This window comes from Mastomys coucha, unplaced genomic scaffold (assembly GCF_008632895.1).
Source record: "Mastomys coucha isolate ucsf_1 unplaced genomic scaffold, UCSF_Mcou_1 pScaffold15, whole genome shotgun sequence".
Taxonomy (NCBI): domain Eukaryota; kingdom Metazoa; phylum Chordata; class Mammalia; order Rodentia; family Muridae; genus Mastomys; species Mastomys coucha.
In genome coordinates, this window is record NW_022196897.1 from 128,343,113 (window position 1) to 128,369,657 (window position 26,545).

At 39.5% G+C, this 26,545-nt stretch overlaps 1 protein-coding gene and 2 long non-coding RNA genes across 4 annotated transcripts in view; 2 read left to right on the plus strand and 1 right to left on the minus strand.

Moving 5' to 3' along the window:
• Positions 1–11,225, plus strand: part of LOC116091046 — a 16,031-nt gene extending 4,806 nt beyond the window's left edge. Inside the window, exon 3 of the long non-coding RNA XR_004118916.1 lies at positions 10,506–11,225. This is a non-coding gene — a long non-coding RNA (uncharacterized LOC116091046). The remainder of the gene's footprint in view (positions 1–10,505) is intronic.
• Positions 6,222–12,097, minus strand: LOC116091045. Of its 2 annotated transcripts, none has more exons than XR_004118915.1 (5): positions 11,996–12,097; positions 10,825–10,942; positions 9,588–9,795; positions 8,914–9,042; positions 6,222–6,847 (listed from the first exon to the last, which is right to left on the minus strand). It is a non-coding gene; the product is annotated as an uncharacterized LOC116091045 (long non-coding RNA). The 2 variants fall into 2 exon arrangements; XR_004118914.1 differs by having other exon boundaries at positions 6,222–6,912.
• A 53-nt stretch (positions 12,098–12,150) lies between these two features.
• Snrpb2 (small nuclear ribonucleoprotein polypeptide B2) lies at positions 12,151–22,311 on the plus strand. Its single transcript, XM_031372084.1, has 7 exons — positions 12,151–12,260; positions 13,900–13,988; positions 14,572–14,744; positions 18,790–18,930; positions 19,917–19,967; positions 21,433–21,521; positions 21,954–22,311. The coding sequence occupies exons 2-7, from the start codon at positions 13,925–13,927 to the stop codon at positions 22,111–22,113; spliced, it is 678 nt and encodes a 225-aa protein (XP_031227944.1). The 5' UTR covers positions 12,151–12,260; positions 13,900–13,924; the 3' UTR covers positions 22,114–22,311.
• Positions 22,312–26,545: the final 4,234 nt, after the last annotated feature.

Sequence of the window (26,545 nt, forward strand, 5' to 3'; positions counted from 1 at the left end):
ATTGAGAGGTGGTAGTTTAGTGCAGTGCATTTCTCTTTCCTGTGGTCTGGAATATGGCTGAAATTCCAGGAACCATCTCAGCCACTATGACCTTATGAATGAGAGCAGAAGAGCAAGAAGGTATAAGAAAAAAATGAAGTAACTTTGTCTTTGAGGGATTTGAGGAGCTGCTTCAGGCTGTGTTCTTCATTGTCATGTGCATATATTTATGGGTTTGTGTGTGTGGCTGCTCGTGACTGTGGGATGGCAACACCATCCCTCACTTGATGCCCTGTTTTCCTGCTGGAGGTGGGCTCTATATAAGTTCCCTCTCCTACTGTCGGGCATTCCATCTAATGTCCTTCCCTTTGAGTCCTGAGAGTCTCTTACCTCCCAGGTCTCTGATGCATGCTAGAGGGTCCTCTAACCTCCTATTTCCTGAGGTTGCCTGTTTCCATTCTTTCTACTGGTCCTCATGGCTTCAGTCCTTTTCCCTTATCCAATACCAGATCAGGTTCCCCTCTTCCCCCCAACTCTACCCTTCCTGTTCACTTTCTTCCCAGGTCCCTTCCTCCCCCCACCACTTGTGATTGCTTTCTTCTCTCTCCCAAGTGCATCTGAGGCATCCTCACATGGGCACTTCAGCTTGTTAACCTTTTTGAGTTCTGTGGACTGTATCTTGGGTATTCTGTACTTTTTTTTCCTTTCTAATATCCACTTATTAGATACCACATACAATGCACTTTCTTTTGGGTCTGAGTTACATCACTCAGGATGATATTTTCTAGTTCCATCCATTTGCCTGCAAAACTTAGGATGTCCTCATTCTTAATAGCTGAGTAGTATTCTATTGTGTAAATGAACCATAGTTTCTGTATCCGTTCTTCTGTTGTGCGACATCTAGGTTGTTTCCAGCTTCTGGCTATCACAAATAAGGCTTCTATGAACATAGTGGGACATGTGCCCCTTTGGCATGGTGGGGCATCTTTTGGGTATATTCCCAAGAGTGGTATAGCTGAGTCTTCAGATAGATCTATTTCCAATTTTCTGAGGAACCCCCAGACTGATTTCCAGAGTGGTTGTACCAGCTTGCAATCTCACCAGCAATGGAAGAGTGTTCTTCTTTCTCCACATCCTCTCCAACATGTGTTGTCACCTGAGGTTTTGATCTTAGCCATTCTGATTGGTGTAAGGTGGAATCTCAGGGTCATTTTGATTTGCATTTCTCTGACAGTAAGGACTTTGAACATTTCTTTAGGTGCTTCTCAGCCATTCAAGATTCTTCAGTTGTGAATTCTCAGTTTAGTTCTATACCTCATTTTTTGATTGGGTTGGTTTTTTTTTTTTTGTGATTAACTTCTTGAGTTCTTTATATATTTTGGATATTAGTCCTCTATTGGATGTGGGGTTAGTGAAGATTTTTTCTCAGTCTGTAGGGCAGGTAAACTATCTAAACAGGCCCAAATCACACAAGGAAATAAAGAAGTCATTAAAAACCTCCCAACCAAAAACAACCCAGGGCCAGATGGATTTAGTGCAGAATTCTACTAGACCTTCAAAGAAGACCTGATACCAATTTTCCTCAAACTATTCCACAAAACATAAACAGAAGAAACACTACCTAATTCGTTCTATGAAGCCACAATTACTCTGATACCTAAACTATACAAGGACCCAACCAAAAAAGAACTTCAGACCAATCTTGCTTATGAATATTGATGAAAAAATATTCAATAAAATTCTTGCAAACTGAATCCAAGAACACATTAAAACCATCATCCACCACGATCAAGTAGGCTTCATCCCAGGGAATGGTTTAATATATAAAAATCCATTAATGCAATCCACCATCAAAGAAAAAAAATCACATGATCATCTCCTTAGATGCAGAAAAAGCATTTGACAAAATACAACACCCTTTCATGTTAAACGTATTAGAGAGATCAGAAATTCAAGGCCCATACCTAAACATAATAAGAACTGTACCTTCTAAGCAGACTGTCCAAGCTGAGCAGACATAAGCACTTTCTCCCCTAATTTGCTTTTGGTAAGAGTGTTTTATGGCAGCCACAGTAAGGAAGCTAGAATAAAGTCTGGATGTTTTTTCAATCAGCTCTTAACACAGAATGTCTGCGGATCCCCTGAGATGTGTGCTTCTGGGTCTTAACTCAGCTCTCGGGATGCATTTGAATCAATTTGGTCTCCACTTCTACAACTAAGTTCTCAGCTACGGACAGCAGCTTTTTTGCCACCATCTTGTGAACCTCTGTTTCTTCAAATGCTGAGTATTGATTACTGCCAGCAAGGGGAGATGTCAATAACCCCTTCATGAACCCACTCTCCAGAGTAAAAAGTAAAGGTGATAAAGCCAAAAGCATTTCTGTAGTCTTTAGCAGGCTGTAAGGTAGTGGAAGATAAAAGAAAAATAATCAAGATATAAAGTTGGATGTTCACTAGAATTATAATTAGGTAAGATAAACATGATATAATTTAGAAAGACACATCAAAATGATTTTAAAAACTTCTATAGATGTTAAGATACTTATATTTAATGAACTTGAGGATTTTAAATTTTAATTAAATTTGTTCTTTGACAATTGCATCTATGTTTAATGAATTCTGGTTACTATTTCCCCCATCTTCTCGTATCTTTCAGCCTTGCCAAGGCTCCTTCATCCCTACAAGTCCTTTTCTCACCTTCATGTGTTCTGTTCTGTTTTTGTTTGTTTTTAGTGACCCACTGAGTTTAATTAGGGTCATATATGTTACTATAGGTTTGAACTTATTCTCTGGAGCTTGGCGGCTCACCAGTGGATACACAACTGAAGATAAAGTCTGCCCCTCTCCAGAATGTATCAATATCCAATAGTTCAGTAGGGAGGAGCCCACGTGCCCCTCCCCAATCGATGCTTCATCATTGTCAGGCCCAGTCAACACTCACATTGTCCACAAAGAAATAAAAATGATCCTATTTAGTGAACAGTCAACCTGTTTAAGTCAGATAGTCCAGTTGACCTTTAGAGTAATGGCCAGTAAATTGACTCATTCAATGGAAGAAAGCCAAGTGTCACTGTTCAAAAAACAATTTCCTATTTCATTGCACTTTCTCTTTTTTGTCATAAAACCTATATCATCTTTGTTTCATTGATAGGTCATAAACACCTCCTTTATAAGGGTCAATTTCCTTATAAGAACTAGTCAAAATTGGAATTGATTCTTTGACTTCTCTTACAATAAAAAGAAAATCAAGCCTCCAATGCTGTCCATGTTCTAGCATATAAGATAGAAGCTAAAGAGGAAGCTGAGGATGATAAAGTGCTTGCATTGCACACAGGGAAGCTTTGGATTAGACATCTTGTATAAGCTTTCACTTCTGAGAAGTGGAAAAGATGAGATTTTATTTTTACCATTGTTACTATTTGGTCTAGAAAAAGACATAGTTGCTAAAATGAAATGAGCTTTGATGTACACAGTAAGCGATCACCCAAAATTAGCTTTCAGAATGATTAACCAATATAATTGTTTGGCTGATGAATAGGATAAACATTACATGAAAAGGTAATGTTTAAAATAAAAGTAAGACAATGTATTGTTGCCAAAGACCTCAGTAGTCACAATTACAGAGAAAGTGAAGGGCTTTCCCCAGCTTTCTCCTTTACGGATTATGGATATGGGGTGATAAGCCAGGCGTGTGCTGTCAATGAGCAGTAATGGTAGCACCTATACTTACAATTTGATTCTTTAACTTCTAAGCCTCACATACCCTGTTCAAGGGCCCCATGAGTATTAGGACAGAAGAAAAGATTTGCTATTTATTAGTATTTATGTTACATTGTGATATACAAGAGCAAGATAGAGCCTAGAATGAGAGACCATTAAGAATAGCCATTCATTTAATAAATAAAGATACCAAGCCCTATAGAAAACAATTTAATTAATCATTCACTAATAAATATGGCTTTTAGAAGCATGCAAGAACTGGCTTGTACCAGCTTGAGAAAGCTAATATTTAAATTTTCATGGTAATTTGAAGTCAACTGACCATGAGGAGAATATCACGGAAAAACTGTACAAATCAGAATTTTTTTTTCTCTCCTACCATTGAAAAGTTAATTGTTAAACATGCACGCATATGATATTAGCCTTGACTTTTTCTCTTGGGGGTGTAAGTAGAGGTCCTTTGGGCTCTGCACTGGTTTTCTTATCTCTCTAGCCAATTGTTATGAGCTCACTTGCTTGTCACTTAGCAGTGCCCTATGGCATAAAGGTCTTCCAGATGTTCTCCAGACCTGATTACTCCACTGTGCTTTGCATCTGTACCTTCAGTCTATCCACAATAATCCAAACTCCAGCCCTGTCACTCTATGACTGAACTTCTGACCCACGGGTCCACTGGAGATAATCCAGCAGATGCTGTGTCAGACCACTAGGTTTGGGGGTAGTTAGTAATACAGCATTAGCTGTTGGAACATCTCCATAGTAGTTAGCCAACGCTCACAAACATCTACGTGTTGGTCTGACATCCCATGGCTCAGTTCTGTGTACGCAGGTATTTTGTCTGTTCTTCTTGCTCATCTCCAGCAGCTAATGTCTGATTTACTATTCTGTAGGTGCTCACTAAAACCAGGGATGTCCTGGGCTGCAGATGCTGTGTAAGAGAAACACTTGTCCAGCATGAGGTGAGGGTTTGGGCTCCATCCTCAATAAAACCAAGACAAAAAGAAGAGTCTCAACGCTGTAATATGGTAAAACACTGAAAGCTTAAAAAGACACAAGGACTTCTGGGATACCCTATCCTAAAGGAAGGGAGGAATGAGCTCTTCCAGTCATAGCCACTCATAATAGAGTCTGTCATTTACAATTTCAGTCACAAAGAAATAACTTAGAACTAATTCCTTTCAGGCTTTCCAAGCTGACCACTCTTATTCAGAGTCCTCTATTGAGATGACAAAATGTATTATACGTTATTCTAATATCTTTTGGAAGCTGAAGTAGTTTGGTAACATTAAAAGTTAGAAAGTAGCTTCATATTAGAGCCAAAAAAAAAAAACCCAACCCTACCAGGACTAAGGGAAGGCTGTCTAATCTCAGTAAGATACAAGGCCAGTTCTTGTTTGTGGCCATCAGTTTTAATAAACTCATTAACCCATGTGATGATATTTCTGGCAGAGAATATTAGAGACATTTTAAACAGTTAAACTACCCTCACATTCACCTGAAACAAAATAGAATTGGAACTATCAGCCTCATTTCCATAATTGTTATGGATTCCCCAGACAGAAATAATTTTCAGGGTTGTCTTGTCTGAACACAATCTGCAATTCAAAGTAGGGGCTTCAGAATGTTCTCATACAACTCCTTTGTGATCACAATCCAGCCTGTCTCTGGAGGTTAAATCCTGCCTGACATGTTTTCTACACACCCTAGATGTTAAATCACGCCTGACATGTTTTCTACACACCCTGGATCCTTTGTTGGAAGATGATTCTGACCAGTCTAAAATTAGAATAGTAAAATGATATAGTAGTAATTTATTTCTTTAGAATCCATTACACACCACTGATTCTTTTCTAATTTTGTCCAAAATATAACACAATATAATTATAATATAATACATATTTTATATTAGAGCATCTTATGCTGATGGTTCCTCACTTATACTGTTTTGGATTTAGTTCATTTTTCAACAATGCTTCAATTATTTATAGAACTATTCTGCTTCTTACCATTGTATTTAATAAGTTACATGAGATAATTGACATTTCATTATTGTCTTGCTTTTCTATAGGGTGTTTAAAGTCCATTTAAGTTAGGCTGATCTGATCTATTATGTTCAGTGGGTTATATGCATTAAATTCATCTTTGACTCAATATTTCAATTTTCAGTAGATTCACTAGGCTGTAACACTACCATAACTGGAAATATAGGTGTTGAATAAATAGGATATTAAATTTCACAATAAAAACACTAAAAATGGCTCTTATAGTTATCAGTTATTTTAATTTCAACTTCCAAAATTCATAGTTATCTTGGATCTATATATTTCACTTGTTGTGTACTCAAAACAGTGCAATACTTATAAGAATATATAGTTAGCTCTAACAATACACAAATAATATCAAATACAAGAATAATACTAAATAATATCAAGCAGAATACTAGTGTCTAGCAACATATCCCATTGCTATAACAAAATACCTAAAATTGAGTAGAATATAAAGAATAAAAATTTATTCAGCTCTCAATTTCAGAGGCAAGGCATCCAGAATATGACATGAGCATCTGATAAGAAACTGGTGAGGGGTTTCTTACAACATCACAACATGGCAGAAGGTAACACACAGTGAAGCAGATCATGTATTCCAGAGAAAGTTTCTGTTATAGCTAAGGCACCTTCAAGATAACCATTAACCCACTGTAGTAGTTTGGATGAGAATGGCCCCCATTATAAGAATATCTTGTAGAAAACTTCTTTGAGTTATAAAATATATATTGTTAAACAGTTATTTATTACATATATTACTATTGCAAATCATGATGAGTTATGCTACAACTGCATTAACAAATATCTCCCAAATGACAATGAATTATATCTGGCATGTGTTACATGGTTAGTCTGAACTGGTGAGGGAGGATAGAGGGGAGAAGATGATCTCCAATTATTAAAGTTATTCAGAGGCCTAAGATAGACAAAGGTTCCATTTTGGGATATGTTTCCAAGACAACAAACACAAAAAACAGAGCAGTTGGCAAACTCTGTACTGGCTCACCGTGCTTCTGCCTTCTCCCTTGCCATCTGTGTTCCACATATCCTGCACTGTTACTACTGCATCTTCATATTCATCTTCATATTCTTACACTTTTTATCTGAAGAAAGTGCATAGCAATGCCAGTTTTCCAAGTGCAGAGTATAGCACATGTCTTCTATGAGCCTAGTATAAGAAAAGAATTAGATCTTTCTTTGCACATTAATGACCACTGTAATTTGGAAAATACCAGGAACTCTTGACCACAGTCACTTGTTGAAGTGGATCAGAAATCTCTAGACTTCTTCTGGTTAATAGTTACTTTGGAAGGTATTTAAATAGAGGAAACAAGGTAACAAGCACAGTGTTTAAAATGGATAGCTGTTACATGTTTATGTAAGAAGGTGGCTGATATGGTTTGTCACCCCCAGTCTCATGTAGAAGCTTGGTTCTCAGTGCAGCAGTACTGAGAATTAGGGCTTTTGAGAATAGGTTGTGGCATGGGCGCCCTGGATTAATCCATTAATGAATTAATGGATATCTTAGTTACTTATCTATTGCTGCAATAAGAAACCATGACCAAGTAAACTTATAGAAAAGTTTGTTTGGGGTTTATAGTTTCACAGGGTTAGAGTCCATGACAATCATGGTGGAGCATGGCAACAGGAAAGTAGGCATAGTGCTGGTGTAATAGCAAAGAGCTTAAATTGTACATGCTCATAGGAAGCAGAGAGAAGAGGGAGAGGGACAGAGAGACAGAGACAGACAGAGACAAGAGAGCACTGAGAGTGACATGTGTAACAGCTGGCTTTCCCTAAAATAACAACTCCAAGATTTCTTATATAAATAACTGCCTAGGCTAATATCTTTGGCTTGGTTTTACTAGCTCATAACTCAATCATCTCATTTAAACTAGTCTAAGTCATACCACGTGGCTAGTTACCTCTCCTTCAGTTTCATGAGACTGTCTTTCTCAAAGTTTGGGACAAATCTTCCTGCACCTGATGCTATCCCAGAAATTCCTACTCTGTACTGAAACTTCCCCCTCCTTATTTCCTGCCTAAACTAAAAGGCCAACAGCACCTTATTGACAGTGATGTTTCCATACATTGCATAAGAGATTCTCTCTACAATATAAGTCTGTGAATGCTCAAAGCCCACCCTCAGTGACATGCTTCTCCTGACATCACCACACAACCCAATTCTTCTCAGACAATCCCACCGTCTGGGGAAGAAGTACTCAAATACTCAAATGAGCCTATGGGGACTTTTCTCATTCAAATCACTACAATGGTTTAATGGGTTATCTTTTGGAATGGCTTTGCTAAACAGGAACTCTCTCAGGCATACATGTGATGTAGCAAGAAAGCCCTCACCAGATGCTGATCAGATGCTCATGTCATGCTTTGAACTCCCTGCCTCTGGAATAGTGAGCTAAATAAATTTCTATTTTTATAAACTACCTAATTTTAGGTATTTTTGTTATAACAGTAGGCTACGTGGTAAGACACTAGTATTCTGTGTTTCACATTATCTCTGACACTTCATAGCTAACTATAAATATAGTTACATTTTATAATATATATGTATTATATTATCCCAATACTGTGATAACCTATTGTATATTTTTAAAATGAGAATTCTCATCTCAGTTGCTAAAATGTAGTACAGGACCAGAAGCATCAGCATCACCCAGCAGCTTACTGTCAGAACTTCTCATGTCCTATTCTCATCTCACCCAATCAGATATTTTTTTACCAAAACCTCAAGTAAACTGTGTACATGTTAGCATTTGAGAAGCAATAGATTTGGACATCTGTACTGTGCCTATGAAATCAGTAAAACATCATGCTTGAAATTAGATAGTTGGGATCAGTCAACATTTAAAAATGTTTTTTTTTAAAAAAAAAAAAAAACAAACTTAGACTTCAACTAGTTATAGGACCTAAGAACCCCAAATAATTTACAGTGGTGAATTATAGGAGAAACATGACTAACTATACTTACAGATTTTGTTCTGTATTTGCGACAAGGGCTCACTCTAGCCTGGCTGGCATGGAAGTTGCTACGCAGACTAGACTGACCTTGAATTTCCGGATTTCCATCTGCCTCTACTTCTAGAGTGCTTGGATTAAAGGCACGCACCACTACTTAAAATTTGTATCCAAACATTATTTAGATCATTACCTAGGTCTGCTGGACTGGCAGTCTCCAAGGGAACTGTGTGATGTTTCTTTGTCGGACAGACAGACGACAGTATACTATGCACAGAATGTCCTGATTCTCTCCTTGTCTTTCATGGGCTGATTTTCAGATCTCCAAATTTAAAACAAAACAAAACAAAATAAAAAACTTGGAATGCATGTACTACCATAGCCTACCTAAGGTCCCACCCAATCCAGGGAGAGGGTATCATTTTGAGACACGTGAATGACACTGCAGTGTAGCATGCACATGGCATTACACATAAGAGACATCCTGTCATTCATTTGTGTATTCATTTGTCTCTAAAAATAAGAGTGTGCATATGAAGAATTTAAAAAGTAAGACTGGAATGCAATAAAAGGAAATTAATTGTACAAATTTATTTCCTTCCAGAATGGAAAGAAAGGGTTACTTTTTAGTAAAATGCAACTGGACATAATTTCAACCAGCTGAGGAAATGTAAACTTGATTTGATGCTCAATAGTAATACTTGGACTTGTTTAATGCTTGTTGTGAAAATAATTCATTCTACATAAACTTTTTAGTGTAATTACCACCTGTATGGAGAAAAAAAAGATGCAAACAAGTTGCCATACATTTTCTGGCCCTATCTAGCATAAATAAGACAAAATATATCCAGTATAGTTTTATGGTACCTTTTCCTTTAAGTATGTTCCTTTCCCAAAGTCACTGCTGCAAGATACTGGAAAACATTTAATGAGAAACATAAAACATGTGCAGATAAAGTACGGAAGATATATGTGTATTGAGAACCACTAAGAGACAGTGCAGTCGCCATCTTTATAATTTAGGTGTCTTGACAGAGTTTTATTCCCAACTGGTCGTAGTAATTTTTCTGATGCCCTGAAAATAAGCAAATTTTATCGTTAGTAGATGCATGAAGCTTGTATATGATGGTTTTAACGCTGCCTCTGGGTTTAGTTTGATAAAAAACCTGTTTCACTGGAAAGTAAATCTTGTTGCCTAACAAAATATGAGTGTAAACCAAGCAGAACTCCAGGGAAACATATGTTCTCTTCTATTAGTTTTAAAATGTGAGTTTTTGACATCTAATTTCTAGTTTGACCAGCAAGAGGTCAGAGTTTGTGAAGATTTGTTTATAATGCATCCAATTTTCTTTACACTACATGCATATATGATCACAGGTTGGGTACTATTGTCCCCCTAACACTTTAAATATAGACTCAGGTGATTACAAGGTTTCTCAAAGAACCAGGTATAAAAGAATGTTTTATTTGCTTGTTGTAATTGTTGTCTCTGAGGCTTATTGCCTCAATCTGGCTTCTATGTATCTACGCATCCATCCATCTATCTATCTATCTTCTCCTGAATTGCTCTGCTTGACCTCAAACTCTAGCAATCAGTTCTAATATTCAGGCTCCTTCTCATTCTCTGGTTCATACTAACTTTACCTGTGTCTAGCTTATTCTCTCTTCAACCTGTCTCTATAAAACTCTCCTGGTAAAACTGACTTTTCCTTTTCCTCTTCCTCCTTCTCCTTTCCCTCCTCCTCCTCCTCCTTCCTCCCCCCTCCCCCACTACCCTCTTTAAAGGCTTCCCTTTCCTCTTTCTTCTCATGAAAGCTGGGCATGATGAACCTTCTGGTTCATCATTTTGTCTGCCACTCAATTAGACATCACTTTCAAACAGGTGATTCCTTCTACCAACTAACATTACCTTCATTGTTTGGGATTAAAGGTGTGTATTCAGGACTATCAGTATTCCAGCCAGAGGGATTAAAGGTGTGTGCTAAAACTGAGCCACACCAAACTAGAAACAGCTTTTCTCAGTAAACAACACAAATCTCCGGGTTCACAGTGTGATCAAATATCCTGCAACAACCAGTCAAGCCCCTTCCCCTTCATTCCTTACCAGATCTTGTTTCAGTCTTTAGTTTCCCAGTCATTCAGGAAACTGTTCAATGCCCATTCAGGAAAGCTTGCAGTGATTACTCATGGATATGATACGTGCTTATCCTTTACAGGTGAGCCTGGAACAGAGTACAGAAACCACTGGCACTGAGTTGTCACTGGACAATTTCCTCCTAGCTGTGTAAGAGGTGTAATAGCCATGATTCTAGCTTTGATAGAAGAGGTGTGGGATTTCTTTAAATCTCTTTATTTTCTTCCCAAGTGGAGTGTCCTTGCATGTTTATCCATTTTCTTTCTGAAAATAGCTATGAACTCTCAGCCAGGTCAATGTATATTACATAGGCAGGTTGCAGCTTATTCCAGCGCTCTCATTACCACCAAGCACAGTTAATCAACTGCACAGACCTTCTTGTTTCTTAGAAATAGTTTTATATTTACTTGATGTTCCTTTGCTAAGAATATACTCATATTCTTTTTACAAAAACCAGACTGGTTTCCATATCTACGTAATTAAAGAACACTTTTCTGTGGTTGTTTAACACTATTTCCTACATTTACAGGATTTTCATTGGATATCACATTTGTTTTTTTATGGCCTAACTTTCACGAAACTTAATTCACACATCCAATGCAGAGTTATCAAGTATAAGTCAGTCTCCTAATTACTTCAGTGAACAAAGCAGATAAAATTACTACACTCAAAACATTATTCCCATCCTGCAACTTCACGTGACTTTCAAAAATTAGAAACTTCAAGCTGATAAAATCAACCAATTTAGTCCCTGCTCCAATTTTTAGCCTAGAAAAATCCAGGCATTTTGTGAGGAAAGGAGAGGGTGGGAGAGTGGGCGGGAGTTAATTGTTTCTAAGTGAGTTTAGGCTCTTTCGTTTGCTCCTGAAGCCTGGTGAAAGTACCAGCAGAGACTCACGAATTCTATTTGCTCTAGGGTCGAAGACTGGGCTGCATCTAAGACATAATCTGTAGAGTGCAGGAGTGTTCTTTCAGACTCCCAGAGATTGACTTCAGGGAGTGAAGACGGTGTTAAACCAAGTTGGCCAGAACCCATAGAAAGGCTAGACTAACTTGCCGCTGGAGACAGGCTCTTGTGAAACTGTATCACATCATACAGTTGGGAAGCATCAAAATCGTAGTAAGGGAAACGAACCCTTACCCTTCCCTTCTCTGCTTTCACAGCTTAGCCCCTGGCTCCTAATTTGATCCCATCCAGTTCTTCCCCTTTTCCACAAACTTCCCAGTCCACAGGAATGCGCATGCGCAGAAAGATTCTGCCGCAGGCAACGGGGGCAAGGAGACCTCGATTGAATCGGTGCTCGGCTCTTCGACTTATCTGAGTTCGATTGAGGAGCGTGGCCGCCCTCTTCCGGCTCCGGGAAGCTCTTCCGGCTTTGGTTTCCCGCGGACCGCGCCGGCTTCAGGTGGGTCTGTCGGGTTCTTCTTTGCTGTGGCTGGTCTCGGTGTTTGGCGGGATCCGCCCCATCGGAACTGAGCCGGCGAGGACGAAGGTGTCCTCTGTTGCGCGGTCCTCGGCTCCGCTGACGTGTAGGAGGAAGGAACGGCGGCCCTAGGGTTGGCGGATTGAGGCCTGGGTCACCCTGTTCTCTGCAGGATGGTTGGGTTTTTAACGTCCGAGGACCCTAGTGTTGGGTAGATGGGCCGGTGTGTAAAGAGGCTCAAGCTGACTCATAGGAATTAGCCCAGGGGGAAAGAATGGCCCGTTGCTTGCTTGGGGGAGCAGGTTGTACAGTTCACTGTGCACTCTGGCCTCCCCCCCCCCCCCCCCCCCCCCGTTCCCCAACAGCCTTTTGGGTTTCAGGTGCGCTTGCACTATTTCAGCCCACAGGAGCTAATGCCAGAGCCTTTGCTCTTGTCCCTCTCCTGAGACCCCAGCCCTTCTCCAGGTTCTCATTTAGAGAGACAAGCCTTTGATAAACGTTACCTATTATCCGTTTCCTACATAGTACAGGCCCTTCCTGTAAGTAACACTCTGGTGTTCAGAACAGCTTTTGTGTGACCTTAAGGATACCTGTCCCCTTTAACGAGTACTAGCTATCGATAATAAATAGTAACTTTAGATGCTTACTGACGTAGACTGCTACATATCTGTCTCTTATGGGCCCCATTTTTTAGGTGCTGTTAGCATCCATAATTTGTAGCTGAGGACCTGACAAATTAAAGAACTTGCTTCACATAGAAGCAAGTTGTAAAAGCATAAACAGAACTTAAATCCGTATCTTATTGGTACAAGAATCTGAGCTCTGAACTGTGGTTCTAAACTGTCCTCTGAGTCACCTATCTACCGGTCTGTCTGTCTGTCTGTCTGTCTGTCTATCTATCTACTTATCTACCTACACACACCCTGGATACATAAATAGATATGAGGGCTGTCAAGATGGCTCCGCAAGCCATCTTGCTTTTTGTCAACCTTGACCACTTTGAGTTCAGCTCTTGAGACTCACATAGTGGAGAGAGACAGAAGTGAAATCCCCTGAAAGGTTGTTCTCTGAACTCCACCATACAGGATGGCACTGGTAAACAAACACACATACTGAACGTTTAAATAAATATATTCATGAGTGCATCTTTGAACTGTGTTTTAATTTGTATTGTTCTATTACAGGGATTTTTTTTTTTTAAATACTAGGTGTGTGTTTACTGATATTTTACAAAATGTTCACATCATTTTGCTGAAAAACTGTTTTCTGGTGAATATGATCAAAACACATGCTATGAATGACATTCTCAAAGAATTAATACTTTCAAAAGTTATATCATTATGTAGATGAAAGGACAGTATCATTTAAGTGGGGGCTAAAAAAAAAGTATAACCTTGAATAATATGATTCAAAATTTGCCTATGTATTGACAGATTCTACCAATTTGTAGAATCTTGGTATTGTCCTTCCAAGGTTTGATCTTAAGAGCTATTTTCCATTTGTCTAAAAGAGGTGGCTGTGGGAACTAGGGAGAGATGATTAATAGTTGTTGGTTTTGGCCATGCTGTACACCTGCATGATCTAACCCTCCTTGCTAATAACAGATCATTATTGCTTTTAGGCTATTTGAAGGGTTTTACCTAAACATGGATATCAGACCAAATCACACGATTTATATCAACAACATGAATGACAAAATTAAAAAAGAAGGTATGTTCTTTTAAAAACACTTTCACAACCAAAATGTGATTACTCTGTTGTGTCTTAGGAATGGTCTCAATGTCTCCTCTAGTCATCTTGGTGTTCAACAATGGTTTATCCCATTTTTACAACCATTAAGGTTTTTTAATGTAAGAATATGCAGGGATTGAAGTGCTTTGAATTGTTTTAACTCACAAGTGGGGGGAATGGAGAGATGGCTGAGTGGTTAAGATCACTGATTGCTATTCCAGATGTCCTGGGTTCAATTCCTAGCAGCTACATGGTGGTTCACAACCATCTGTAATGGGATCTGATGCCCTCTTATGGTGTGTCTGAAGACAGCTACAGTGTACTCTTGCGCGCGTGTGTACACAAACACACACACACACACACCTGTCTTTAAAAAAAATAAAATAAATTTACCTCACAAGCAGTTTCAAATAGCTATTTAAATTGGTTAGCCAATGGACTAGTGTGGTGTTTTTTGCTAAATCACTATAAATAAATAAATGGTAGAGATGGTTATATTGTTATTTTATGAAGAATTTAATCATTGTTTTCTTCACAAATGTTTCCTTTCTTATTTGAACAGAATTGAAGAGATCCCTGTATGCCCTGTTTTCTCAGTTTGGACATGTGGTAGATATTGTGGCTTTAAAGACCATGAAGATGAGGGGACAGGCTTTTGTTATATTTAAGGAACTGGGTTCATCCACAAATGCTTTGAGACAGTTACAAGGATTTCCATTTTATGGTAAACCAATGGTGAGCTAAACCTGTTATTTCTGCTTTAATCATTGTTGAATGATACAAGAGATTTTTTTGTAAGTGTAGAGTTAATGCTAAGCTATTGTTTTTTTGTTTTGTTTGTTTGTTTAGAGAAATTTGGGGGGTATTATATAACGAGGTCTCGGAGAGCCAAGGCCTGTGGTTTAGAGGATCTGAATCTTCATTTTGGTTCTGCCATTGGCAGATTCTGTCCCTCTATTCACACCCACCACCACTATAATACGAACAAACTTAATATTTGGCTTAAGCTGGGGATCAGCAGAAACTCCAAAGGACTAGATAAATACTTCAAGCTTTCACACACATAAAGTTTCTGATACTTATTATTTCGTTTATGTGTTTTTAACCTTGTAAAATTGTGTTAAAATAATTGATAACTCATAGGCTCCACTAAAACAGGTCATGATCTGGATGTGGCCTTCTGGTCTAGCTCCTGCACGTCATGGAGAAGGACTGGGTATGAGGCTAATCTTGTTCATTTGGGGTATATTCAGCATCAGCACTTGGACACTAATCTTAAAACATCTAGGATCATCATTTTTTTTCACATTCAAATATTTATTGAGCTCCATGCTGAAGGTATGGTATGCATGCACTACGAAATCATGTGTACAGAATTCAGTTTTCTTAAGTTAACTTACTCAGGTTTTTTGTTTGTTTTTATTAGATTTTTTTATTTACATATCCCCTCCAAAAACCCCTTTATCCCATCCCCCCTCTCCCTGCTCAGTGACCCACCCAGCCCTGCTTCCTTGTCCTGGCATTCCCCTACACTGGGCATCAAGCCTTCATGCGTCCAAGGGCCTCTCCTCTCATTGATGTCCCACGGGGCCATCCTCTGCTACATATGCTGCTGGAGCCGTGGGTCCCTCTATGTGAACTCTTTGGTTGGTGGTTTAGACCCTGGGAGTTCTAGTGGTACTGGTTGGTTCACATTGTTGTTCCTCCTATGGGACTACAAACCTCTTCAGCTCCTTGGGTCCTTTCTCTAGCTCCTTCATTGGGGACCCTGTGCTCAGTCCAATGAATGGCAGTGATCTTCCACTTCTGTATTAGTTAGGCACTGGCAGAGCCTCTCAGGAGTCAGGCTATATCAGGCTCCTGTCAGTAAGCACTTGTTGGCATCCACAATAGTGTCTGGGTTTGGTAACTGTATGGGATGGATTCCTAGGTGGGACAGTCACTGGATGGCCTTTCCTTCAGCTTCTGCCCCAAACTTTGTCTCTGTATTTCCTACCATGGGTATTTTGATCCCCATTCTAAGAAGGACCAAAGTATCCACACTTCCTATGCTAGGAGGGAACATACTTTCTAATACGGTCAGGTAGTAAGATCGCAGTCCTCACTAGCCACATGCTCTTCTCTTAGTAAGAAAATCAGGAAAAGCAGTGCACACACAAGAGAATGAGTGTGGGTGTGCTCCAGCCAACCCTATAGTGTGAGCTGTCAGCAGCAGTCTGGAGCCCTTGTGCTGCACCACATTCTTCCTGGATGTCAGTAAGGTGAGGTATTTACATAGTCTAGACCTCATGTCCTTGGAGCATAAGACTTTAGACAAGTTGGCCAGATTGAAATGGCAAGTTGGTATGTGCCTGGTTAACTGGATACAAGAAGGGAGGAAATGTTTGCTGTGTTTGGCACTAGCTTTACCCTGCCAGCTCACTTTTTAAAATGAATGGGAAATGTCCATTGGTCTAATTTTACTTTAAAGGTATTTTAGAGGTCTGTTCTCTGTCTGCCTTGAGGAAGGTCCAGCATCTGGACAGGATGAATAAGATTCTTTGAGCTGCCTTACTTGTATTAGGTGCTTTCACATTACATTAGATCAGAAGGGAGCAGAATTTGCTTTGATTTTTTTAACTCAAAACAAAATTACCTCAGTGTAGTAGAACTACTGTCCTGAGTCCTTTGTCGTGAGCCTTTGGGATAAATATAAATCTTGTTCTTTGCTCTCTTTAAAGGATGAATTATATTTTATTTTTCATGGGCTTGTAGACCAGAGTTTCTTAGTAATGGCACTTCGGGAATCTTTGTTATTCACCAAGTTATTTAGTAGAATCTCTGGCCTCTACCCACTAGAAGCTTAAGCACCTGAGCTAGCAGTGTCTCTAGATAGTACCAGTTGTCCCTGGACAGCTGCTCCACAGTACAGCCTGCTAAGAGCTGTTGGCAAGCTCAGGTACTTTCTTAGGTGCCTGTGGTTTGTTTGTCTTGTTTTTGTTTTTGTTTTTGTTTCCAGACAAGGTTTCTCTGTGTAGCCCTGGCTGTCCTGGAACTCACTCTGTAGACTAGGCTGGCCTCGAACTCAGAAATCCACCTGCCTCTGCCTCCTAAGTGCTGGGATTAAAGGCACGCGCCACCACTGCCTGGCTGGTGACTGTGTTATAAAGTCAAACAAGTCTGGTACCCGAGATCTGTTCAGGTCAGGGACAAGGTTGAAGACCTAAGAGAACTGAATTCTTCTGAGTGGTCTCGTCTGTTAGAATGAAGGGAAGGTTAGCAGAGCTGTGCGGAGTCTGCTGCGGTAGAAGACCAGGTCTAGCCTGGGGTTCTGGGGGGTGCGTGCTTTCCTCTTCTTCCCCTGGTGTATTCTTCCCTAGCTGAACGAGGGGAAAGAAAGAATCCCTTTTGGTTTTAAGAGATCCTTGCCTTTTATTCACACTATATGAAAATGCTTTGCCTTCTCTTCAGACCAAGATCGGTAGTATTGGAATTGGAGTACTTTATAGGATTATTGTGATTTGATGTCATCAGAAAAATGTTGAGCTCCAGAGATGTGTTTGGTTGAATTGAAATTACAGCTTGCAGACAGCTATACCCTAGGTAACTACAGTTTATTGGCAGAAATATTCAGCCATTTCATCGTGGTAAATTTAGCTATGTGGCACATTTATTACTCTATCTAAGGCCCATTCCTCAAAGCTGGTCATAATTCCCTTTGTGCTTGCTAAAAGCATAGGTTCTGAAGCCTTACCTACACCTACTGTTTCAGAATCTGCACGCTTAGATACTCACTCAGCTGTTGGGTTGTGAAATATACTTGATAAAGCATTAGTGTAGGCCAATGTGTTTGAGTGCTCACTAGCTCTGTCTGGTATAGAAAGACCAACCCCAGTTATAACAGCCCATCTCTCTCTATTTCTTCTCAAGCCACTTTACCATTTAAGTTACTGAATTCATTTTTTTGAAAATGATCGATTCAAAGGAAAATCATTTATAGACCTCAGGATTTTAGTCACTGGAAGTAACAAATACCATGATACATTCCACAGCTGATTGACACATATTGATCTTTTTGTGCTCATCAATAAGCTTTTGTAGTTATTAAGGCAGGAGTAGTGATATAGCTTCTTTGGCCTTGTTCTTACCACATGAAATCAAGTCTAGTTACGTTTGCTTGGTTGTTTTTGTGATAGTGGCAGGAATTGAACTTGGGGCTTTATACATGATAGGCCTTTACTCTCTTATTCAGCTGTATCTCCTTACCATTTATTTTGAAATAAATTCTAAGAGCTTTTCAGACTGGCCTTAAAATTGCTCTGTAGACCAGCCTGGCCTTTGATGTGTGATATTCTTGATTTGGCCTCTTGAGTGCTTAGGTTATAGATCAGAGCCACCCAGGCCAACCTTGATTGTCCTTTAAATAAAGACAGTTGGAGCCAGGCGGTGATGACGCACGCCTTTAATCCCAGCACTTGGGAGGCAGAGGCAGGTGGATTTCTGAGTTCGAGGCCAGCCTGGTCTACAGAGTGAGTTCCAGGACAACCAGGGCTAAACAGAGAAACCCTGTCTCGAAAAACAAAAAAAATAAATAAATAAAAATAAAGACAATTGGGTATACTTTGCCTATTGTGAACCGTAGGCCACAACTTACTCTACTGATTTATTGCAACAATTTCCTTAGAGATATGTTTAAAATTGGTTTGCAGTGTATTTATGTACTGGGATTTAAAAGGTTAACAAACTAGTTTAAACAGCCTTCAACAAAGTGAAATAAATTGTTTTCCTATAATTAAAACAGAGAATTCAATACGCAAAAACAGATTCTGATATAATATCTAAAATGCGTGGTACTTTCGCTGACAAGGAAAAGAAAAAGGAAAAGAAGAAAGCTAAAACCATGGAACAGGCGGCAGCAGCTGCAAACAAGAAGCCTGGTCAGGTGAGACAGCAGTGCACTCGCAGATGTGTGTATGTGTGCGTGTGTGCGTGCGTGTGTGTGTGTGTGTGTGTGTGTGTGTGTGTGTGTGTGTGTGTGTGTATGTGCACAAGCACACACACATGAGGCATGGTCTTTGGGGATTGTATTTATTGTACATGTATCTGTTTAAAAAGGAAGTTTTAAGAGGCTGGGATAATTAAACTTATATAGTGTTTATACTTAAGCAATAATTTAGAATATCTGAGATTTGCAATAAACAGTTTTATTCTGATTTGCATACTGTTTTATGACATCTTTCTATAGGACATACCTATTGGCATTTTTCTTAAAATCTGCCTATAAATCATACATAATCTCTTTATCATGAGTGTCCTACTCAGAGCTTCTTTGAACAATTAAAGACACATTTGAAATCTGTAATAAAAATGAAATTATAAAAAAGTAGTTACTTTTGGATTAAAAATTACTTAAATCAGTGTGACTTTGTAATGCTTATATATAGTTGTTTTCAAAAAGCAAGACTCTTCCTTTAATTTTATTTTTTTGAGCTAAAGTCTCAATTCTTCTAGCCTAGAGCTTATAGCCCTCCTGGTTCAGCCTCGCAGCACATGTGGTTTCTGCTTCATTGAAAGTTTAAGCATTAAAGCAGCATGTGGTGACGCGCACCTTTAATCTCAGTTCTCAGGAGGTAGGAGCAGATAGCCTGGTCTATGTAGTGAATTCCAGGACATCTGAGCTGCATCGTAAGACTGTGTCTCAAAAAGAAACTCAAATGTTAAGTTTATGGTGTGGTCTATAGAGTTGAGGGATAGACATTTCAGGAATAACTGACAAACTAAATAGTTAAGACGTAGGCTCTTAAGTGGGATAAGAGATCTTTCACAGTTACTTTTATGTTTTATGTTGTGTTTATGTTATAAATAGCAGTTGCTTTTTTAGCAGGATGGAAATTTAGCCATTTCTTAATCTCAATACCTTTTTTGTAGGGAACACCAAATTCAGCTAATACCCAAGGAAATGCAGCACCGAATCCTCAGGTAATGTTTTCCTTCATGGAGTGCTTATCTTAAGGTCATAAAAATTATTGCAATGTAAAATGGTATGTGTGGCTTCAATAACTAGTAATTCCATTTGCAAGACATAATTGCCTGTCATTTTAAGAAACTCACTCTTCAAAACATGTAAGTTTCCCTAAGACAAGAAAACAAAACCTGGCCTGACTGCTTGTTTCCCATGAGTTGGTGACAAGGCAGAAAGTGTGAGGGGTGATCAGAGGCACATGTCAGGGCTTCAGACAAATGGTCAGAGGACTGGTGAGCCTGTTTCCATCCAGGCTGATGCACTGCCCTCTCTTTCCCAGATTCACTGGGCAGCAGTGCTTGCGATTAGCCTTGCTTCCTCTTCCCCAGTTCAGCCTCAGTTTTTACATTTTCTCCTTTGAGTATAGTCTAAATTATAGAGTCTGCCATGGCCCACACCTCTGTATCTCTGAGGAAGTTATAATATTAGAGTTACGTGCTTCTTTTTTCCTCCTTTATGCTGGAGATTGAACCTGGGCCTGGCCTAGGCTAGACAAGTGCTGTATTACTGAGCTGCCCAGCACCCCTCAGCCCCACTGAGAGAGTCTTGATGATACTCTGAAAACTCTCAACTTCCTGAGTGCTGGGATTACAGATATTATCACTATACCTGGTGCTTTGCATTTTCTTCCCATCTTTCTTTCTATTCTTTGAACTCTTTCAGAACTTGTAGTCAGTTCACAAATACCAGCACTTGATTCTCTGTCTTAAGTTGTTTATTAATTGCTTTCTATACTTGATTTTATCTGTCCATGATACTAGCAAGTAGCCAGTGTCTTCTTATATATAAATCCTTTATATACTCCCTGAAGTCTCAGGATGGGGTACCAAGAACATGACTTAATATCTAGTATTCTGCTTGTTTTAGTTAAGAAGATGCAACACATACCATTTACTATGTGCATGTGTACACATGAACTCACTACCTCAAACACATTCGCACAGAGAGTAAATGTCAGCAGGTTGTGCTTCTCAGTAGTAATGCTTTACTTGTAGGTTTTCTTGTGTTCTGATAGTGAGAGTGATGCCCAGGAGTCACACACTGGGGTGTGAGCTAAGTAGAGTGACCAGCTGAGGAGGCTGATGTTGCTGCCTTTTCTAGTTTTTCAATTCTGTATTTCAGGTGCCAGAATTCTCCAGTCATGACCGACCTACAGGTGTTTCATCTCTAAATACTGTTTTCCCAGAATCGTAACCTTGCAGAGTTGGAGTGTCCTGACTTCAGTGTTGGTCTCCCCTGTTGTTGGGTTGCTAGCTGTGTCTCTGTGCTGTTGTTCTCAGCTTTCTTTCTGTGTGTTAAGGTTTCCCAGGCCCTTGTGAGCTGCAACAGAGCTCTCACAGATGAGGTTTTCATGTTTCTTACAACCAAATACCTTGCAGTGCAGTTTATATTCACAGGTTAACTTTTTCTTTTGTTTCATAGGTCCCTGATTACCCTCCAAACTATATCCTGTTCCTTAATAACTTACCAGAGGAGACAAATGAGATGATGTTATCCATGTTGTTCAACCAGTAAGTAGTTGTTGTTTTAAACTAAACAGATGTGTTCGCAGGAGCCTAAGAGGACAGATAGCACTTGTTACCCATTGAATTAATTTGTCACTCCGCAGCAGTCATTCTCTCCAGGGTCATTGATTAAGTCTGGGATGAATCATGGATTGAAGCCAGTCTCAGGCTTACAATCTAAAGAGCTAGATGTCCACTTTTGGAGTTATTCTAATGGATAAAACAGGAAACAAACCTCTGACATAATGACAGAAGTGTAATTTGTGGAATTAGCATGGACTCTTGGAGTCCCTTCATGTTAAACTTTTATGTCAAGTTCCTCTATCCTACTTGGCATTCTTGGTTGGATGTGATTATTTTTCCTAGACCAGTAGGGGGAAGTTCTTCAACAAATTTATGTATACATTTACCTATATTTATTGTTTTTGTTTTTTCTAGGTTCCCTGGTTTCAAGGAAGTTCGCTTGGTACCAGGGAGACATGACATTGCATTTGTAGAATTTGAAAATGATGGGCAGGCTGGAGCTGCCAGAGATGCTCTGCAAGGGTTTAAGATCACACCGTCCCACGCCATGAAGATTACCTATGCCAAGAAATAACATGTAGGATGCCAGTTTTGAAGGACTTGGTATTATTTATAGTTTGTTTTGATCACATTCGGTCAAGTCATTTTAAATGGTTGGAAGTGAAGGTGAAGTTTAGGGAAAAGAGTCACCTAATTTTTTTTTTTTTTAGTTTTGGTGAACTATGAAATACGGAGCCTTAATTTTGTACAATAAACTTTTATTTGTATTTTGTTTACTGGTCTGTTGTCCTACTGTCAAACACTTATTTTTATATACACCTGAAAGTGTGTAAAACTCCATAATGAAGGTTTAGGTTATTTTGGAGCAGCTAATGATACAGAAGTTGAAGGGAGCAGACTGTAGCAACCAGTGAGCAGCATGTTAATAGTAAAATGATCGCCCTGCTGTGAGGGAACAGGACATTTGCTTCTGTCCAGAGTACAGTGCTTTGCTAGAATAGGGATCACACAGTCTTAGTGGCCATGTGATAGCAGCTGCTGACTGTTATCTAGAAAAGAAAGGAACGAAATTGCTGCTGCAATGTGACATTTACTTCTTTCCTTCTTAAAGAAGGTTAATATGTAATCTCAATACCGGGTGGCTTTCAAGAAAGGGTCCCGGGCTTGGTACTGCCTGCGTATCATTCCAGCATTATGGAGGCAGAGGCAGGAGGATTACTGCAAGTTCAAGACCAGTGTTAGCTGTTTATGAGACCCTTCATCAAAATAAATAGATTTTTTAAAAAAAATGAATAAAATGCCAGACCTCCTCTAAGGGGAAGATTATGTAATCTCTTTTTCTAAACCGGAACTAATCTTCCTTTGTGACACTGTGGTGTACCCAGGTTAGATGTTAGGCATGCAGTCTACCACTGAGCTTTATGTCCCCTGTCCATTGTTTAGAGTCAAGATTTTGCAAATGTAGTCCAGGCTAGCCCCAAACTCACACAAGTGTTGAGATTACATGCCCCGCTACAAGTTCTTTGTAATTGTTAAACAGCTACACATTCCCAAAAGCTTTTTCTTTAGTTTTGCTTATACTTAGGACTTGACTTCTCCTTACTAATGAAACTATCTTTAGCAACTGACTTTAATTTTCAAATACAGCAAATAGTGGCTATTTCTTGATATTCTTGTTTGAGCATTTCCTTAAAACTCCCTTAGAATTTACAATTATTTTTTGTGGGCCTACAAAAAAAAGGTCATTTTTAGATTTAGTTAGAGACTTTATTACTCATAAATGTATTATGAGGAGATAAGAATTATTCCTAAAACTACTATATCAAAGACTTACTTTTTTTCCAAATAAAAGTAAAATTTATTTAAACAGCAAAACTCTTATGACAGATAAGTGGTTGCTTAGGGATGAGGTGTTTGGGATGAGGGAATGGAAATCAATTATGACTATTTCATAAGTGTATACAATTACCCAAGCTTACCAGATGGAACAGTAAAATAGGCAGATACTACTGTAAGCATATTCTGTGTTGGATGCCCCAGTTTGTAACATCAATGGATAAGAGTTTGGGTATTGGGCTGGAGAGATGGTTCAGCAGTTAAGAGCACTGACTATTCTTCCAGAGGTCCTGATTTCAAATCCCAGGTGGCTCACAACCATCTGTAATGAGATCTGATGCCCTCTTCTGGTGTGTCTGAAGATAGCTACAGTATAGTTACATATTATAAATAAATCTTTAAGAAAAAGAATTTGGGTATTAGGAATAACTGTGAACATGCAGATAGATGTTCACATATGTCTGTTAGATTTCGAACAAAAGGATGACAATCTAATTTTAATAATCTCCATTTTATGTAGATATTGCAGAAATAGTACATAGAACTCTTGTACAGCGTTCAGACAACTCAGTAACTGGCAGCTCTAAGTCTTTGTACAGTATGCTCCTATGTTTCCTGTTACCTTAATTTTTTAAGCCTCTTTTGTATCTTTTCCATCTTTAATATCATGAGTCTGTGAATAACAAAATATAACATTCCAACAAGCTTTGGGTAGAATAACAGATCCTGAACAGGAAACTATCTTAGTATAAGCAGTTAAAAAGTAAGGAAGAAAAAAAATACATAGTCAAAATTTGTATTTATAGCCCATGTCATTACAGCTTAGAAAGGGATATTCTGCCTTCTACTATAGCTAAGGATAGAAAAGGTTACTCTGCCCTGAAGAACTGGTCATGTTCTGGAGGGCCAGGTGTGAAGAGAATGCATAGCTCTCATGGCTGGGACACTCACTGTTGGGTCCAGTAAAGGTACGATGGACCCAGAGAATTTTTTAGTCTTTTCTTTTTTTGCTGGAGAGCTAGCTAGAAGTAACCTAGGAACCCAGGAACCTGTGGATCTGGATATCAGAGTCACTCAGCACTGTAGTCCCAGCGAACCAGGCCTTTCCAGGAAGCACCTAAATTTAGTCTCTAACTTGCCCAGAGCACCTGTTCCCACTTTGAGTGATATTCCTTCCCAAACAGAAACAAATAAAACTGCAGGGAGTGGGAGCTTAGTAGCGAAGGACTACCATGAACCTTTTCCAAATGGCCTTACTGTCCTTTTTATAATGCCAGGTTGTACTTCAGTTTTATTCCCACTGAATTTTGAGTTATTGCTTAGTATATGGTTAGTAAAGCAAGACTCATCCATGGAATTATATCATCTGAATTAGGATCCAACTTAACGCCATGAGTTTGGAACATGGGGAGATCCAACTGGAGAATGGAGTTAAACCCCCATTCTCAAGTCAGAAGTCTCATCAGCCAAGTAGAGTTTTGGCCAAGGTATGTTATCAAGGAAGATCAAGATTTTTTTTTTTAACTTGGGTTTTAAGGGGTTGACTCCCTCCCTCCCTCTTTCTCTTTCTCTCCCTCTCTCTCTCCCTCCCCCCCACGCACACACACATATCTAGTATACACATTCACACATACATATATATATATACGTTATGTGCAGTGTGTATATACACACACTACACACATGCTGTAACCAAGGGGTGAGTCTGACTGGTTGAGTCCCCATCTGAGAGAGCAAGATGGGATGTGTGAGGAGATGAGGTAAAAGGTGTCCCTTAGTTTTCCTGAGTCACAGTACTTTGGGTGGGGCATCCCTTCATCAAGGATATTTCAGGTTATTGATCTTATATCCCACCCTATGCCCTATGATGAGACTAAGCCTAGGGTGCAGTCCCTGAGATATGGCATTTTATTAGCTATTGATTTATTGTAAATGAAGACTGAACCCAGAGCTTGGTGCATGCTAAGCAAAATCCCTGACACTGAGTTGTACCCCAGCCCTTTCTGTTTCTGTTTTGGAGACAGGGTCTCACTAAGGGTGAGCAGATAATCAGTGAGCAGCAGCCTGAATACTAGCAGTAGATTAAACTGCTAGCTTATCCTGGGGAGTTGGGTCCTAAAGAACACACAAAGAGAGAGAGAGAGACAGACAGAGAGAGAGAGAGAGAGAGAGAGAGAGAGAGAAAGGGAGAGAATAGGTAGGTAGGTAGCACTTTAGACAGAAGATGTTAGACAGAAGGGGTATAAGCTGTTTGTACTTAACCATCAGGGTCCTTGTGCATCAGGATGCTAGTGGGCTGAGAGTATTCCTTGACTCTGTTGGAAGGAATTCGCTGGAGAGACACCACTTTAACTCGTTTATTAAGCAAAGCAAAACAGAAGAAAGCAGAGCCAGCCAATGGGAGTTTAAGATCGATCCCTGATGCCTTAGCATCTGACCTGGGGAGAAATCTAACCCCAAGGGGCAATTACTAAGTCACAGCCATTCCTTGCTTCCCTCCTACCTAACACCATACCTACCCAGCTTCAGCTCCACATACTTATGACCCATTCTTTAATGTGAAAGATGTAAAAACCATTTTCAAGAATGACAGCCCAAACGTAACAAGGTGAAAGGACTGGAGAACACCAGAAAACCCAGAAAAAGGAGGCACATGGGCACTGCTCAGAACTAATGGCTTCTCCAATAGGTACGGTGTCTTGAGCATGACATTAGGCACAGTTGCTTGGGTCTGAATTGTTATAAATTTAATTAAATTCATATTTTCCCATCACAAATACCAGCATAACCCATGCCTTCTCAGGGTTATGGTGCCTAGAATGGTTTGGCATTGTGTTCCTTCTCTGTCACAAGACCAACTGAAATATTGCATTAGCCTTAGCTGTCTGTTAGTTGCAATGGGTTGAGCTGATTTACCTTCCCTCTTCTGTAGGTGCCTGTGCACAGTGTGGCAGTCTCAAGCTTACCCTGTGCACAGTGTGGCAGTCTCAAGCCTTACCCTGTCCCTGTTTCTTAAAGTAGCTCTGAAATGGCAATTGTCTTTAAGTCCCATGTTGACTGATGTTCTGGGACTGGAAGAGTCTGAAGACAGCTATCCAGTCAGAACTAAGAGTTAATGTTCATGTCTTCCTACAGATGCTCTTAAGCCCTTAGGTTAAAGGCAGAAAAAA

Excerpts from the sequence above, each read along its gene's own strand:
- Snrpb2 (XM_031372084.1), top strand. The coding sequence starts at position 13,925 with ATGGATATCAGACCAAATCACACGATTTATATCAACAACATGAATGAC. Across the intron at positions 14,745-18,789 it reads CATTTTATGGTAAACCAATG|AGAATTCAATACGCAAAAAC; the intron begins GTGAGCTAAACC and ends TAATTAAAACAG. Across the intron at positions 19,968-21,432 it reads ATGCAGCACCGAATCCTCAG|GTCCCTGATTACCCTCCAAA; the intron begins GTAATGTTTTCC and ends TTTGTTTCATAG.